General features: G+C 40.2%; 4 protein-coding genes across 8 annotated transcripts in view; 1 reads left to right on the top strand and 3 right to left on the bottom strand.

The window, feature by feature from the left end:
* Positions 1-12,216, top strand: part of Dop1R2 (dopamine receptor 2) — a 49,049-nt gene extending 36,833 nt beyond the window's left edge. For 2 of the 3 annotated variants that reach the window (XM_034323722.2, XM_076690923.1), the window contains 2 exons: positions 4,371-4,455; positions 11,494-12,216. In XM_034323722.2, the coding sequence (XP_034179613.1) occupies positions 4,371-4,455; positions 11,494-11,604 (196 nt within the window). In that variant the 3' untranslated portion in view covers positions 11,605-12,216. Of the gene's footprint in view, positions 1-4,370; positions 4,456-6,394; positions 6,701-11,493 lie in introns of all 3 variants that reach the window. The other variant, XR_013063025.1, reaches the window with a different exon arrangement.
* Positions 1-13,308, bottom strand: part of Adar (adenosine deaminase acting on RNA) — a 78,346-nt gene extending 65,038 nt beyond the window's left edge. Inside the window, exon 1 of the mRNA XM_076690919.1 lies at positions 13,036-13,308. The gene's annotated coding sequence lies outside the window, so the exon portion shown is untranslated. The remainder of the gene's footprint in view (positions 1-13,035) is intronic.
* On the bottom strand, positions 1,013-6,433 carry LOC117604052 (uncharacterized). Its single transcript, XM_034323720.2, has one exon. It carries the CDS (start codon positions 3,477-3,479, stop codon positions 1,614-1,616), a length of 1,866 nt encoding a protein of 621 aa, XP_034179611.2. The 5' UTR covers positions 3,480-6,433; the 3' UTR covers positions 1,013-1,613.
* A 1,340-nt stretch (positions 13,309-14,648) lies between the features above and the next one.
* Positions 14,649-17,011, bottom strand: LOC117604056 (solute carrier family 25 member 44). Of its 3 annotated transcripts, none has more exons than XM_034323725.2 (5): positions 16,741-17,011; positions 16,002-16,306; positions 15,632-15,939; positions 15,381-15,567; positions 14,649-15,309 (listed from the first exon to the last, which is right to left on the bottom strand). In XM_034323725.2, the coding sequence occupies exons 2-5, from the start codon at positions 16,168-16,170 to the stop codon at positions 14,990-14,992; spliced, it is 984 nt and encodes a 327-aa protein (XP_034179616.1). In that variant the 5' UTR covers positions 16,171-16,306; positions 16,741-17,011; the 3' UTR covers positions 14,649-14,989. The 3 variants fall into 3 exon arrangements, with proteins under 3 accessions (XP_034179616.1, XP_034179618.1, XP_034179617.1); XM_034323727.2 differs by lacking the exon at positions 16,741-17,011 and adding an exon at positions 16,639-16,740; XM_034323726.2 differs by lacking the exon at positions 16,741-17,011 and having other exon boundaries at positions 16,002-16,609.
* Positions 17,012-18,234: the final 1,223 nt, after the last annotated feature.

The following is an 18,234-nucleotide window of genomic DNA, read 5'->3' as shown; positions in this document are numbered from 1 at the left end:
CCAGAAAGGCGGCTTTCCTTTCGACCTGCTTTTCCACGCGATTCACTCGCTTTTCCGGCTCAAAGGTTCAACAACTTCTTTCAATTTCAAAGAGAGAGGAGTTGAAACCCAGAGAAGAGACTCGATTACCCGGTATACAAACAAGAGACTAAGAATCAGACAAGATATCTTTCCATCGCTTCGACCCAAATTAACTTTAACGTTACAACATCATTTCTATACAAATTCTTTTTCATTTTCATTTCTTAAAGTCGAGGATTTTTCCGCTTAACCATTCACCTACATCCTACTTTCGCCCCCGCCACTGTATATAGTTGAAAAAAACTTAGGAAAATTCGCGGGAATACATTTACATATTTCTAAAATTAAGAAAGTTAGAAGAAAACAGTCGCGGGTTTCGCTAACGACACCGGCTTTTTCTCCAGGGTTAAAAGGAATAAAAATGAAAATAAGAATTCCCGTTCTTTGTTGCGCTTGGAAATTTATCTACCACGTTGCGCCAAGTTTTGAGTAATTTTTGTCCGCGATATACAGAGACGACATTAACGACATAATGTAGTTTCGTTTGTCCGGTGACGGGCAAACGATAGGATCCAACGAGCATAGAAATGGATACGTAAATGCGACGATCGTTTCCAGCAATTTTCCTCGGTTGCTTCCTTCGCTTTACGCTATGCTAATGGGGGATGCTCGACTTAATGCCCGTCGCCATAAGTCGGTTTCAACGACGAGACGAAGGCCATTCTCGAGAAAACGAACGGATTTAGAGTGACGACGAAATTGAAACTTAATACCCTGGTCGATTATCGAAAACAAAAAGATAATTACGCTGGCGGGTAATACGTTGGTAGGCTGTAAGGTTGAATAGCAGCCAGCGTAATTCATTATATCGTCCCGTTCGCCAGGAACGTCTTTACGACTTCGTTTTCCCTTCTTCCGTACGGATTCACCGAAATGACGTTCCTTTTTACGACAGGTAATAGATCGTCTTCGGTCAAGAACGTTGCCTGGGTTCGATCACGAGCCACGGCTTCGAATGGCAGCTGATTCGATCGTGAATAAGCCAGTGAACGACCGGACGGGGATTATTTTTCGAGTTGGATATAACCAAGGGACGAAATTAAGTATCGAGAAAGATGGATATCCTCGCCTTTCTTTCGCGTTAACACAGGTTATCGTTCTCTTTGGGCTTCGACATCTCGGCTCCCTGAGAATTCGTCCGAAAGGTCGGCGACGCACGGCATGAATATCATTGCGTCCGATTAAATACGTCTATTGGATTTTCATTGTTCGCCATTTTCACAGGATGCACGGAATCAACGGGGAACGGTGTAGAACAGGTAACGAACGATGTCACCGCACAAATTACTCGAGTATCGTGTATGTCCTTGACACGGATCGGCTACTTTGACGGGTTCGACGGAAAGGTTACAGCACGCCTAACTCGCGCGAGCGTCCGCTCAGCCGCAATCCAATATCCGTCTATAATTCATAGAAGCGAGAGCCGATAATCTATGGTTAAACGATATCCAGCCGTTCGTCCTTCTCTCAAGAACGGCAACAATTTGTTTCGCGTGACAAAATTTAATTATTTAACCAAAAACAATTGAATGTTATTCGAGAAGCTTAGACGGGTGAAAAATGATTTCAATAATAAGTAGAATAAATCCAACGGAGAATCCCATGATCACGAGAAGGAAAGCTGGAACGAATTGTTGCAAATGAAGCTCCATTTTGTACGCTTCGTCTTCGGCGATCGCGAACATGGCGAACGCGTCCTTCGATATCGCCATATTGATCATAAAATCCAGGAAGCCGTAATCGATCAGTCGCATGATCTTCTCGTTGATACGCTGAAGATACGGAAATCCTTTCCACGTGGCCAGTGCGAGCGGAAAATTACATATCGGCTCGGTGGTTATGGTGTACGAGTGCACCGTTTCGATAGCATGGCTGCGCGAGGAATTCAACACGACGACCAAAGCGAAAGAATTGTTTCTTCCCGCCAACAGATCCTGGTATTGTTTCAGATACGTAATCTGATCGAACGTGACGAATCTCTCGCGTATCTGTGACAGACTCTCGTCGACATCTTTGAATGTGTCGAAAAGACTCGTGAACGCCGCTGTACCTCCAATTTCGAACGACGAATCCACCAATTCCTTCATGGTTTCGAGTTTGAAGTCTGACACGTTAATCAGCTGATCAGCCAGCGAATCCACGTACAGTTGTGTTAGAAATAATCCAAATATGCTCCACGAGACGAACTGAATCTTACCGGAGAGTTTACTGGGTTGTTTAACGGTGGGCACGCCGATTATCAAGGCAAATATGTCCAACCACGTCAAATCGCGACTCAGAAAGGTCTTGATAACACCGCCGAGCAACAAGGATCCACCTACAGCCGCCCAAACGTACGAATCGAAGGGCTGAATCAACCCTTTCAAGGATACATTGGGTACCTTTGGGATTAGCCAGACCACCTTCAACATGTCGTAGGTGGAAGAGTAACCAATTTCGTCGTTAGACTGTTGCAGAATTCCACCTACCACCAGGTCAGCCATGACGTCATCGTAGAGAAGCATTTGTACCTGTTCCGCGAAACTAGTGTTGTCGTTCCATTCTACCTTCTCCCGATCAATCCACTGCCCTCTCATCACCTCCTCGATCAAGCTTCCCTCGAACCCCTTCAGATGTTCCGAACCATTCACCGTGATCACTTGAGGCGATTTGTCAAAGTAGGCCACCTTCAGAATACACTCGTTCCATCTTGGCGCGCGAATCTTTTTCAGTTTGCTCCACGAGTTCTCTTTGCATTCGTCCAAGACAACAGTAGACGAAGGTACGCAGAGCTGATTCGGTTGAAAGGTCCGGCTACCGGCAGCAAGAATCGTATCGCGAACCTTTGCTAAAACTATCACCTTCGAAATTCTTCTCGTCCACATGGACTGAACCAGAATATCCGATTGATCCAGGAAACTCTGTTCGTCCGGGAAGGTGGTCGTCAGCACGCAGACGAAAGGACAGCCCCGATCACAGGGGTCCAATACGTAGAAACTATCGTCGAGGCTGGTGGCGTTTAACATCAGAAGGATCGTAGCGAATGCTGGTTGAAGTACGTCAAAGTCCAGATCAGCAGAGGACTTGAAGAACGCGAACTTGGAATCCAAACTCGTCGCGAGCGAGTGGGCAAACTCCTGGGGGTTCTTATCTCCGTCCAGAACCATGAACGAAGTCCAGGCTGGTTTCTCTATGTACTTTGTCAAGAAACTCTTGACACAAGGGATCGACTTTGAGAATTCTTCCCGTTCACGCTGATCAACCGCCACGTCTTCGACGATGAATCCACGATCTCTTCCTGGAGTTTCTTGACGATGTAGTTCGAGGTAGCTCTGAGGTACCATGATAGAGGAAGCGGTGTGGCAGAGAACGAGGATGAACGGAGTTAAAGGTCGAGAATGGATTGGAAACATCGACATTTCTGCGGAACTTCAGCAACGACAGATCCAGAACTGGACTATCACAAAGGTGTAAGCGACTTTTGTGGTAGGGGTAACTTTGTTCGAGAACGAGATAACCAAGGACTACGTGTACTTTGGTAGATACGTATCTTTCGAATGACCGTGCAGTTGTAACATTATCGTTAAAAGGGGGTTTGATCGTCGTTAAACGCGTATGTATAAAGTACCGCAGAATCGAGTACTTCGTTGCGTTGCTTTGACCGAAAATATGTAAGCGACAATGTAAATATGTACTTTGCGCATAATTACGAAATGTAAAATTTCATTTCGCCGGAAGGTCAGAGTTGAAATTGAACCAGCCGAACGGGGTCTTTCAGAAAGACTGTTTATAGAGTGGAAAATGAAATTCTGATGTTTGTATTAGAGGTCGCATGTCACGCTTCCACCGTGATGTGGCTTATGCAAATAGTTGCGCGCGATATTCGAAACAGCGTTCTCAGTCATGCGATGCTGACGTTAAAAACGCGAGCAGTCGACGATGTGACCAACTTTCGAGCAAGGTTTTACATTTTCCTACGGCGAAGGTTGCGTTATTGGCTCCGCGTTCTGTCGCTCGAGCGATTCGAAAAATCTTTTCAAATCTCGGAGTTGATTCGAGGGGAAACTTCTCGCAAGAAAGTTGGCTCGAATCGTTTTGATAATTAGCTTCCGGCAAACACCGTGAAACGTTCGAGTTTAACTTTTCCTCCAACTTTTATTCCTCTATAGAACTGAAGTTCGATTCGGTAAGATTTTGATATCAACTCTTATTATTAATTAAGAGTATCCCGAGAGGCAATGTATTACGAAGAGCTGGTCGTAAACATCGCCCCTGTCGAATTACAACAAAGTTTTCCTTTCGTTTTGCAGAGCTTTCGTGAGAATCTTGTGCGCCTGCTGTCCCAGACGGATGAGACGGCGATATCAGCCCGCATTCAGATGTAAACCAAGTCAAGTGAGTATAAAATATTCGTATTTCCTGCGGAAGATCCCACGTGTACGCGTTTCGCTTGGAAAACGCCCACGTCGAGGGTACAAGAGGTTTCACGTTGGTTTCCTTATTTTAGGTAAAACGAACAAGTCTGTCTTAGATTGGATAAATTACGATCGAGTCACGTAGCAGACTGTTATCTCAGCGAACGCAATAGCTAGTTAATCGTATTTTGTATTCGACTCGGCGAGAGGTCGAAGCACCCTTTATTTTGGAACCGAGCTACGGATACCGATTACTCCTTTGTATTTCAGAGAACACGTCGAAGATAGTCCCGCTATTTATGCCGACGTTTTGCTCTACGTTCAACCTAGATCCACTCCTACCCTGCCGATATTCTTTCGAAGTTATACGATACACGGAAACGCTTAGGTTTTCTTTCTACGATAGGGTAGTTTTCGTCGAACCAACCGGTGCGTATACACGAACCAAGTAATAAACTTGCATCGTTATTTTCTTACAAGGGAGAACTTTCTCCGAGTGTTATTCAACCCCTTGCGGATTATGGTGCTGTTCATTCAAGTAATTTCTTTATTAATCGTCGCTACGAATGTGCTTTTTTCACTAGTCGATATCAATGAATTTCTGATGAACAGTTTTATTTTAGAAGCACTCCGACGTTATCGCGATAAAATATTTGCTACCGTTAAGTGATGTACGCCGATCGGTAATTTTTCCAAAAATAGAACGATCCAGCTCCGTACAAATTCCATTAGAATTTCAGCGAGGAAACATCGGTAGGAAAATTTAATTGTAACGAGGATGAAATAGTTGTTAGCTCGATTTAGAGAGGAAAGTTTGTCGAGCCAAATATAAAAGGGTCAAGGGAACACGCGAAAGCAGCGATCGCATACAGTCAGGTTGAAAATTCGCCAAGAAGAAAGGATTTATTATTCCGATTACTAAAGTTTTCAAGTTGACCGTTTCTCAGAGAAGATTTTCTGTCAGATAAGGCTACTCGAATAGAGCTTGAATAACTTGCAGCATATCTGCGTTCCGCTTCGCATGCCGGTACGGTCCGTTCGTTTCCTTTCTGTTGGTTAGATAAAACCGCTTTTGCTTCGAAACTCCTCGTTTCTCGAGCGCAAATAGGATGTCTACGCCTACATATATCTGTACTTGAAATATTTGAGAAATTTCAAAGATATACTCTTTCCCCTTGCGCGCATCGAATCTTCGAAATAATTCCTAAATGGTTAATGTTCGCGTGGGATCCTCGATGGGGAAAGGCACGGAGCTGTTTGATATACTAGGGTCTGAAAACATATTGGTTTCTTGCACTTTGCGGAACTTGGTCCATTCCCGTGACGCACCTCGGAAGAAACTTTTCTTATTTGTTAAGAAGGAAAAGTTCGGAGAGTTCGACAAGACAGACAGTTGGGAGGACAAGTAAGAAGGAAAGAAAGACGTAGTCTGTGCGCGTTACACGCGAATCCAATTTCCACGAATTAGATTCGCTGTTTGCCTTCCATTTGCATATCATTCCAGAACTCGACGTATCCTGCTTTTCCAGATACCATTAAATATCTCGTCTAGGCTCAACTGCCGATATACTGGCGCAAAATTTCCTACGTATCCCCCGATGATATTGCTTTGTAGTTGCAATATCCCGATTTATCCTCCATCCTAACAATCCCATTTTCGAGTCAAACGGTTGATGTATTAGAAGTATTATCCTATTAGACGTCCTCGTAGAACGTAATTGTATGATTTGTTACGTACAACTAGATTACGTGTAGCATCTTGGTACTCGGAATTTTAGAACGAAAACACGAGTTTGAACAACCATCAAGCTACTCGGATGCTGGACGACCGGTAATCGCAAAGAAACCAAAGTACTATGAAAAGCTGCAAGGGTATTCTAGCAGCTGGAGTACCCACCAGTGTAATACTGTTTTTTCAGAGATTCGCATCCGGAAGATACTACTCCGCGTACTCGTTGCACCACGTTCGAGGGAGCCGAGAGAGCTCGTGCGAGCAAACCTACATTTAACGATGGGATATCGTTGGAATCGTTGGAATCGTTGGACACCTACTCGAAAGCATCTTTCTAGTATCTCATTCTTGTCCCCCCGTCCTTGGGCATCGAAATTTCGTCAGTCCCGAGACAACCCTGTCCTTTGTAATCGCCCGGAGACACATTTAGTAAAGAGAGATACCTATCGGCGAGAAGGACTCTATCACCATCCCGTAATCATACATAGTTTTGGTATGTTGATTAGAAGAATTTAGAGGATTTATCAATCACTGACACGCTAGAACAAGTATTGTACATACTCGCACCTGCACCAGCAGCACGTGTCTTTTGTATGCTTAGGTAAACGCACTATTTTTAATCAGTATTACCTAAAATTGCAAGATACATACTCTTTATGCACCTTTTATCTCGACCACCTCGTTGTTGTGCATTCTTCACGAATCGTAAGTTATCGAAAGGGATTATTTTCCCTTTAAAGGGAATACACAAAGCGACGATAGGTTAGCGTGAATTCTCAATAGACGATTGTGTCGACGAACGCATGGTTTTATCGAGGAAATCGTTGAAAAGGGATCTATTGGCTGGAGAAAGGAATCCGAAGCATTTTCGTCGGTTAACAGCCCCCTGCATTCTATATATTGTTGTTGAAGGGAGCGGTTCGTGAAAGAGCAGTGAAATCAACCAGGGACCAATAAAGAACAGAAATATTCCCGAGGGTGTTGGTCCTTGGAAGGAGGAAAAAATGCAACGGGAATAATAAAAATACCGTATAGCTCACGGGGGAATCATCGTTCTCCTACGTATCGATGGTTCTCCAGTGAAAATTGATCACCGATTGGAATACCATCCAGAGACTAGTTTTAATTAAACGATGAAAATAGTTGGATAATTAATACGCGGAAATTCGGGAAAGAAAAGGTATATTCCATCGATTCGTTTCACTTAATTCATCATCGAACACGTTGGCCAACAGAGAAAACGGGCAACGATTCAAAATCAATCACCTAATTCGCTCCTGTTTCGAGCTTGTCGTTCGTCCATTTATCACTGACTGGTAAATTAAATTACCGGCTGGCGTAATGTAATCGATCCATCCGTATTCGAGCCTGTAAGGATCACCCACGCGAGAAACAGCGCGATAAGAGATGCTATTTTTTTCCTCTCTAGTAACGAATTCGAAAACCTGATTCGACGACGCAGCTGCTCGATTAACGCGTAATCGTGTCGCCGTGAAATCAGATTCAATGGAAACCTCTTCCACCGAATGCTGGTGGAAGGTAAATAAAATTAACCGATTACGCGCTCTTCGTTCGCTAAGTGCATATCTACTAATTTGCAAATGTAATTGCATCGTTTCTTGTTCAACATTTAACGCAACGAACGACTATATAAAAAATATATATATGTATATAGTTAATAGGATTTTGGTCGATAAAGTGTTAACAAGAATCGCAGTTAGTTACTTTCGGAAGTTTGTCAATGGACACGCGTATGAAACATAGCTTTTTGTTTTCGATAACCAGTTTGTTTTAGTTTTTCCTTTTTTTTTTCATCGACCCAATGGAACGATTAAATTACACCTTCAAACTGAAACGATACATCACCGGTGCATCCGGGCCGTTTCGGAGTTCGAGCTAGCTCGTTTATTCGCTCACGTTAACTCGTCCCGTTGGCCTGCTGAAATCATAATCCCCTTTACGATCCATTTCCACTTTTATTTCACGAACAAACTATCCCTTTCTCTCTCTCTCTAAGTTTTGCTCTTATCTTATTTCATTAGAAACAACGACATCTTGCATAAGGCTTGCTTTTTAATCAGCAGCTTATCCACCTCTATAAAAGCTTCCATACTTCTATTTCAAATTTTAAACCAACCTGAAACAATGGTTCCATGGATGGTTAGATAAGCGTTGAAACGAGCTTTCCACTTGAAAAATGATATCCATATCAAGATATTCGAAAATTTCGCAATCATCTCCTTCAAATTCAAACAACCAATCCGATTCTTCTATTAAATGAACAGATAGATAAATAACCGAGCATCAAAAGGAAATGAAAGAACCGAGCAAATCGAGTTACCCATCTCGCGTACGTTCTCGTATCGAGCAGAGCGGTTTCAAAAAACGAGATACCGGATATCACCGATGGCCCGACGTTTAACCGCGAGATCGACGTATCGCGAATCGATGCGATGGATTAACACGATTTCCGGGAAACTTTAAAACTTGTCAAACGAGCGGTGACAACGTGCCATTCCTCGTGAAAGGCGACGAGGAATCAAACAGAGAATTGTCGCCGTGGAAGTCCCGAAAAAACAAGGGGACATGAGTTACGAGCCACGTCCGTCGCCGGAAGAGATATAAACGTCGGAAACGGAGCGGTGCTGGTCATTCCACGTCCTCGGCCTTTTTTTTTCTAACCACTCTCTTCGTTCCGTCGTTTTCGAAATAACAATTTAGAAAAAAGATATAAATCTCGTAGGGATCCTCATCAATCGTATGTCACGCGATTACTACGGACACCTTACGGAACGTTGACTTTATCACGACCCTGTTTTTACCGCATCGATATCCCTTTCATTCGTGACATTTATTAGTGGCTTGTCGAGGAAAAAGAGAATTCCGTAGAGACACACGGAATGAAGGTTCTTGAAGAAAAACTAACGAAGACGATTCGTTCCAATGGTCCAACAGAGATTTATCAAGTTCATCCAGGTTACTCGAACTTTCATTAGGACTTAAGCTTGTAAATTGCTGATTCTGTTCAACCTTTTTGTCATAGAGGTTACAGATTCGTCGTATGAAAACAAATCGAAAAGTTCTTTACCATTTTGTAATCCGCGCTTTCGTTCTCGAGATATAAGCGATCAAAAATTGATTCTTCCACTTCCGGGGCGCCACAGACGGGTACCCCGGAAGTCGAGGATCCAACTTTCTACCGCTTATAACTCGTGAACGAAGCCTCCGATTGCAAAATGGTAAAGGACTTTTCGGCTTGTTTTATCGCGAACAACTTGTACCATATTAGATCCAAGGTGTCTTTGGATAAAAGGGCACAGTGTAATTTGGCTAAAAAGGCACTGATATCTGTGTTCGTAGAAACCTCATTGCACTTCGACATCGTAACTGAATAAGCGAAACTTGGCTTTGAAATTAGTTAATTACCGGGTCGATGGATAGAACCGATCGTTTCGTTTCGATGGAATTTTCAGAAGGGCAAGGAGAGGTTCGGTCGCGTAAAGGAATTTAATTAAAGTTGAACATCAGCCTGCTCGATAATTTTGCCCTGCGCGAGGATTCGTCGTTGCCCGGCTCATGAACGAAGAGAAAAAATATTCATCGCGAATAACGTAGGAACCGTAATTAAAAGGTAGAAAGTTTTATTTTAATTAGCCGGCAGGAGTAAATGCGCTTGAAAACGCGATGCCCGCGGTTCTGCTTATTCCTTTTTTATGCTTGAAAATTTCTTCCTTTAGCGATTCGATCGAGTTTCCTAGAGAGACTCTTCGATGAATCCTCTCGAATATTTCGCGACGCGCTAATTAGACGGTTCGAGTAACTTCGAGTAGCATCGGAAGTCGACTTTGCTACGGTTCGAGGTTAAATCAGGCTGTATCTCAATTAAGAATTTTTCAACAATAATCGCTCCCATCTTGCGCTTTCACTGATCGATTTAGCACGAATAATTAATAACAAAAATTCATATAAACGTTTCATCTATTCGATTTCTTTCCCGTTAATCCACTGGAGGACTATCGTAAAAATACAAGACTTGTATCGAGAAGCAGAAAGAAACAAGAAACCCGATCTAGTAGAGAATTCTCTGGAGAATTTCGTGTTCAATAGAGTGGGAAAGGAAACTTCTTGCGTTGACACACCAACCATCCCTTGAGATCGAACCGACGAAACAATATTGTCGCGTCCGACCGAATCCCTTGTCTATTTTTATTATTTTTCAAATTTATGCAATTCTATAAATCTACTAGCTCTTCGTTAATGGTTATTGCTGTTAGTTACGATAAAGTTACGAAGCGATAGTGCCGTTCCATTTAATCAACGAACACTATCAAGCGGGTATTATCTTTCACTTAAAAGCATTTTCATCGCAACAATTGGAAACTTTCCAAGAGGAAAATTGAAAAGACAAATCCGAGGAAACATTGCTATACAACAAACTGATCGATCGATACGTGAATAGCTAAAAAAAAAGGTGGAAATTAAAGTTTCGATAAGTTTGCTCCTCGAAGTGATCCATTTCCAAAATGTACTCCCAGTCGAAAGTGATTGGAAAACAAAGGCAAGATTATATCTCGGGTGCATTCTATTGAAAACAGGAAATGAATGTTACTCCAATTTCGCGGGTAAAAATGAGCCGGGTCATCTGTGATAAAGCGTGAAAACACGATGGAAAGATAGAGCATCGCTCTCAATGATGAAGCAAGCAGGATTATGGAAAAGTAGGTGATGCGGGCATACGTGCATCGATATCGCTCGGTACACGACACCTGAACGATTTAAGATAATTTATCCTGATACACGAAAAGCATTAACCGACACGCCCGTATATGTATCTACTACCTTTCGCTATCATTTTTCATTCCATTGCCATAGAAATTCTTTCTCTATCGACGAGCTAGTAGTTACTTCCAATGTACAGAATGTTTCACGACGAAACCAACAAATTTTCGGACTCCGAACTAACAATTTCTATTTTTATTTAATAATCAAATTGTTAGAATATTGCAAGAGAGAATTGCCTTCCCTGTACTACCCACGTGTAAATAATAAAGATAAACATCACAGTATCAACAATTCCGGGAAGCGTTTCTACAAGAACGCGTTTCTCAGAAACAACTGACCTAAATCCCTGTTTACCTGGCTAATCCGTATAAGAAGATATAATCCTACCTCTATACGACATATCAATCGAATCTGTTTCTATTCACGTACTCGCACCGAAAGCACACACCGATCACGATGAAAGATGACGACAAATCTTTTTTGAAAATATAATTCTGATTACAGTACGTTTCCGGAGCGAATACCGGCGGCCAGGCGAGCAGCGTCAGCTACAGCAGCGTCAGTCAGAGTAGCGACGGAGGAGTCGCGACTGGACTACCCAGCGGAGGGATGTGACGTCACACGGGGGCCCGGCCCGGGCCTCGTCGCGAACGCGCGATCCGTTTCCGGGATACGTGATTGTAGACTAATTTTCGATTTAAACCTGGATTAAACTCCTACGAATGGTTCAGGTCGAGAAGGCAGGAAGAAACTAAATGGAATCCCGAAGCGACAACAGCTCACCGGTCCCCCCTCCTCCTCCTTCTAATCAAAGGACAAACCGAGAGCTGGTGCGGAGACATCACGAAATCACCCTTACGTATTTATTATCCTATCGTCGAGTTTTACGTGACGAAAAGTGGACCATGAGGTAGCGTGACGAGCAACACGCTATACCCTTGTTTCGCTCGTTGTATATGTACATAGAAGCAACATAGTTTCGCGTTTTGTACCTCCGACGAGAAAAGGATCTAGGGAATCGAATTGCGGACGACGGCGCCGTAAATCGAGCCAAATCGGTCGTTTCTGTTTTTACGTTCGGATATCTTCGACACTTTGTAGCCTCTTAGCTAACCACCATAAATCGTTCCATCGACAGATGCAACATCGGTGCAGCAAGAAACATCGCGGCGATTTTTGCGTACGTTGCACGTCATTTATCTTTTTTCTTGTTTTTTTTTTTTCTTTGCTCCTATACGTCCCGTTCCTAAGGGAGTCAAGTGTGGTGAAAAGACTGACAATCGAAAGCCGTCGAACGAAATTGATCGCCGTAGTCGTTCCCCGTGCATATTTACGACAAGACTAATGTAGCGTGAAACAAGTACCAAGGCCGATGTAACTTAATCAACGGATGCAATAACAAGGTCGTAGACTAGGTAATATTAAACAACATTATTTCGAAATAATTGACGGTGGTTGATTGTTTGCTGTCGCAAGTTCAATTTCGAACGCGTTGTTTCAACTCATTGAACGTTTCAACGTCTAACCTACTGCTTGTTTACGAATCAATTCCGTTCGATTACCGTGATAGACAATCTTTATTCGATCAAGAAATAATACTTCCTCGTCTACTTGATAGATGGCGCTGAATATTTTTGCGATATTGTATTATTTTTATGAAAGTTAACACATGCATCTATCGGTGTATATACAACATTGCCATGTAATTGTAAATATTAGAATATCGTAAAGTTAGCTATTTAAAACGTATAAATGTATGAAACATTGTAAAAATGCGCGTGCTCAACAGAAATACACGCACATGCTTGTTCGAGTAAAAATAAATTCAGTATTATTACGTATTGATTCTATCCTGTCGTATTAAAGCGTCATACTAAAAATTACAATATATGTGAAAAAATCTATCGGTGATTCAGTTTCGATTCTGAATTCGCTTATTTTTAGCTGCGTTACATTTATTCTTTACGTGTAAGACTAAACATAAGCAGAATCATGGAAAAAAAAGAATGGAAAAATGTCTGATAACGAAATGAATGATTCACTTACTGTGGCTAACCACGCCGTGAAGATTGCTTTGCTCGTGCTGTCCAAAAGCTGCTGAATTTTCATACACATCCAATCAGTTCTATTGTCCGAATCACTTTTCACACTGTCCACGCTTATATTCATTTGTCAAACACTTTTAAACACGAAAAACAACCGATTGCCAAAGTAATCGCGTCTTTTGAAAAAATTTACTGACGCGAAACGTGGTGTGTGCAATTGGTCGGCGTCGTAACTGCGCTAGTCAATGTAGATACTGTAAGATGGTTAATATTTGAGAATTTTAAAATAATAATATTTTTCGACAAACACTAATATGTTAGTAAACATTGAAAAATATTGTTGTTTTTTCTGACTACGACGTTTACACAAAAGTAATGAAAAAAAGAATATTACAGTTACACCGGAAACAGTATTCTGACTAGTAACGTCACTCGGCGGGCGTCTTGTTCGCACACCATATTAGAGCGCCAAATTTAAATTTCTTTCATAACTTTCTACAGTAACTTGTACAGTATCCAGCAGGAGCACGGTAAACTTTCTGAGGGAAAATAATGATACCGCTCGAAAATAACGAACCCGACCCAAAAAGTTTTCTCTTCGCCGGATTCTCGCCTCTCTCTGTATGAAGCCACGAGGAGAATGGCAGCGTGACGAGTAGTCCCATATATGTATACATACATATAGGCTTGAGGTCCCCACCACTTGCTGGAGTATTCGAATTAATATCCATGTTACATTTCTTAATTATATACGGAACTTTGTAATATTTAATCATTAAAAATTATATTATTTTGTATCTAAATCACTATTAATATTAATATTGTCAAAATTAAGGTTTTGAAAATTCCTGTTCTCCCGAGGGAAGCCTACTTTGCTCGATACTGTTCAATTAATACAATTAATCTGAATCTATATTCTTGTTGTGTCAAAATGCATGAAATAATGGGAAAGATAATTAATCAATTCATGGATCATCTTCATCGAGGAAAACTGTTCTCAGAAGTTATTTCTGTATGTACATACAAACTCTTGGCTACCCAAAGATTCGATGCTCCATATAATAATACACGTAAAACTTGCGCCACGTAAAATGTGGTAACGCGTTATTCATTTGTTGTACGTATGTAGCAGTGAGAACGTGATAATGTATGGAATTCGCATACACAAGGGATCGAATAAATTTCCCTGGCCTGTATATACGATATAAATAATGCGAAGGAAAATGGAGACCATGTACTATGTAATTTCTAAGTAAATAGCACGCGTACATTAAAAAAACTATCGATTCATGTACGAAAGCCACGTTATCGAGACCACTTAAGTACCTTCGAAACAATGTGTCTATCAATATGCTGTCCTTTATAATAAAAAATAACCGAAAAATTGTTGTTTAGTTTATCCTACAACTTATCCTGAATCACTCAAATGAATAATCAAGGTATGTTGTAATTCAATAGAACTAACAAGTTTATTCGCTTTTTACATACATTTGGCATACAACATAATCTAGCTATACAATTTCATTTTATAGAAAATTTACTTGCTTCGATAGAGATGCTTTATCACAGCAATACTTCTAACGTATGCTATGAAATTCGTACCTCGTACTGTGCATGAAAAAAATAATATAAAATGCATTTTTACGCTAAACATATGTTCTCTTTTTGAACGTGTCGGGTACATTACACTGAATGTATATTAGGAAAAAATGATAAATGTAAGCAGTATGTGACTATGTTAAAATTCATAGTTATTCATTGTTTATTGCTTAAAGCAAATATTTTAATTTTTATTAAATCTATTAATCATAATCATCAATTTTGTTTTGTGAATGGACCGCTACGATCTCATCCTTTGTTCTTTGGTGCACATTTATTATTACTGTATGGAACAGAAATCGTCAAACAAAATGCACTGACGTAGAAATAATTTTCTGAAAGTTCGAAAGACAAGTTTACCATCTAACGTATTCTTTGTACTCTTCAGTTATACTCAATCTTTTAATAGTTTCGTATCCTATAATTATTGAAAAACTAAAACAAGCTGACTGTAAAAGACGCGCAGATAGTCCTTTAGTAAACATCTGTAACTTCTCTTCTGTCCAAAGAACTTTGAATGCATTTAACATACTATCTAATCTTTGTACTTGTAACCTTGCCCGCACGACATCTAGAGGATTTGTTATGATTGTGGTAGTAAACCCTCCCAATGTTCCAGCAACAGCTTGAATAAACAAGTGAGAGACCCATTCAGGAAACAAACGTATAAGTTCCTCTGTTAACAACAGAAAAAGATTATTATTCAGAATTAATTAAATGTGCCAGCTTTTATTTTAAGACAACAACCTTGGTAAGATATATACAGCCCCCACCAAAGTGCACTATTGGGAACATAAGCACAGAGTGATGCAATATATCCCCGATAAAAACCTCTGTAACCATCTCTCTGATATATTGATTTAATAATGTCCATGGAAATCTGTGCACGAGATGTCCCAGGTTCAAAAGTTAAACCCAATGGATTCATATTCACCTATAAATGATATATAAACGAAAAAATAACATATATTAACAGTTAGCTGCTTTCATGTGCTTACCTTATCTACATAATAACTGTTTTTTTTTTTATTACTGATCCCAAGAACCATTAGGTGTTGACTTAAAATATCAAAAGGAACTACTATTGTTTGCCCTACCAAACTAGCAGCACCACCGGCAATTAATCCTTTAACTCTTGAGTCTAAATTACCTAGTACACCATTCTGTCCAAGTACATGACGCACACCTTCATATGTTGATACATAAAATACACCAGATACAATTTGTATAGAACTTATCCAAAATCCTCTATAAAGGCCCGATACACCTTCAGCTTGGTAAATCTTTCTGTAAGCATCCAATGTTCCTACAAAAATTATGAACTCTGATTAACATTGAACAACAAAAGATAATTAAAAGCAAATTTACCATTGTACATATGATTTTGCCTCTGAATTTGTAGACGTGTTTTGATCACTGTTAGTGGATACAAACAGCAGCGCACAGAAAATGATGAAAGCATACTGAGTGGAAAGAACTTTGTTTTGTCCATCATATCCCATTCGATGGTACGAATGAATGGTGATTCTATTGACATCTTTTGAATTTATGCTACTATTAAATCCAATATTACCAAAATATTCATACAATAAAGTTAATGGATGCCTGTGTTTAGCCTGATCCTGCATATCTCATTGATATCTCTTGAGAAATAATGCCCAAATCCTTTAGAGCTGATGAAAGAAATACACTTATGTATAACTGTTTATTATACTTCATATTTTTAAAATTATTTATGAAGAAAATGATTCGCGACACAAAGACGTAATTTGTCAAATGTTGCAGTAATAGAGTGCAGTTTAAATTTGTCACAATTATAGTATACATATTCGTACGTATACATATATACATGTTATGCTCGATTTCTAATAATACATTAAAAATGACAGATATGGAATAGTTGAACTTTTTATTTAGCTTTAATCGTGCATGTTCTAATATTCGTTCAGGATTGTCAGTATGATGCAAAAACAAAATACTAGTTTCGTGTGATATTTTTACGAACTTTACTGTCATCCTACAAAGGTCACAGTCAACGACGTTGAACGAAAAGTTTGACGATCAATAAATATCAAATAGTCATTCATGTTATATTATTGAAACTTACGATGACGTAATTCACTGTCACGATAATAAACATGCAAATGCAATATCCATTGATATTCACATTATAACAGTTATAATAATCTTTTATAACAATATCATCAGTTCTTCATAAAGAAATTCACTTTGATGTTATACAAAACATCAAAGAACCTTGGTTTCATTCAATAATGTGGAATCACATTAGGTTTACGGGGTAAAGGAAAGACACGAGGTAACAGAGAGTTACAGAAAAATATGATCTAAAATTCTTCTTGTTTTGTGCGCATGCATTCTGATTCATTCTCATGATAATATAGTGGCGACCTCTGATACCGGCGCGCAATCCCGTCGGAAAGTACATTTCCTGTAAATTTTCATGATTTAAATAGCGACCTCTACTTCCGGTTTGGGGGTGGCATTTTCCCGGGAAAAACAGAAAGCCACTTTCTACCTGCTTCTTCCTCGAACCGCCGAGCTGTTAACAGGCGATCGGTCTTAGTTTTCCTACAATTAGAACCAGTAATTTTATGCACGTACAAATAATAGTTTAATTAGAAATACAGAACTCAGTAGAATATTTAATCTTAAATTAAGTTCTAGTAACTAAATTTCGTGTACATAGTGACATTGTAAATATTTCAAGTGCAAATTAATTAAAGCACCGACGAGTAGTCTCTCGTAAAGTGTACTTCTTTATTCCCCCTCGGGTAAAGCAGGGAGTAGCTTCTCCACAGACTGAGAAGACCTCTACAATATTTCGACACTAGCGAAATCCTTGAGTGAATACGCGAACTATAATTACAACGTAGGCAATGATTACAGACTGGATGTTTCTTTGTTCTCAACGAAGGGGTTATAATTTTCGGGTTCCTAAACTCCCACAGGTGAAGATAGGTCTGTATGTTAGGTCTCGTGCACGCTCGATGAAGTCACTGGTTTGGTTCTGTTATTTTAGACGCTTTGCCTTTAGATGGCTATAGTGGTGCTGTTTTCATAGCGTGCAAGGATTCGAATAAAGGTAAAAACAATATTTTTCAGATTTTTAAGTTAATTACTATCCAACAACAAGCTGTTCTTTTCATCTGCAACATAAATTGTTTATGGTAGCTTAAGAACAAAGGCTAGAGAGTGCAAGGGACAGCTATATTATAAAAGTACGGTAATGTAACCCTTATTTAATGTGTAAATAAATTAAAGTACAAGTAAATGTTGCAACGTTGAAATAAACACGAATAAGTCGATAGATATCAGGTCATAATCCAACGATCGAGAAGAAATCCTAATCTGTTCGAGGAAAATCAGTTACATACCCGATTCGGAACAAAGTTTATCGGGACGCAGTTTGAAAAGCAATTCGCAAGATTAACCAAAGGAGCCTGACAAGGAGAGGTGTTCTCGGCACACGACGACTCGTAGGAAGAGAGAAGATCACCAATGATTTCGAGGCTCCGCCTACCAACTAGGGGTTGGAAGCAACCCCTAGTCAGGGTAGCCCGCGCAGGGCTGATTTCTATAC

The sequence above is a fragment of the Osmia lignaria genome, chromosome 11, assembly GCF_051020975.1.
Source record: "Osmia lignaria lignaria isolate PbOS001 chromosome 11, iyOsmLign1, whole genome shotgun sequence".
NCBI lineage: Eukaryota > Metazoa > Arthropoda > Insecta > Hymenoptera > Megachilidae > Osmia > Osmia lignaria.
This window is presented reverse-complemented; position numbering and strand designations above follow the sequence as displayed.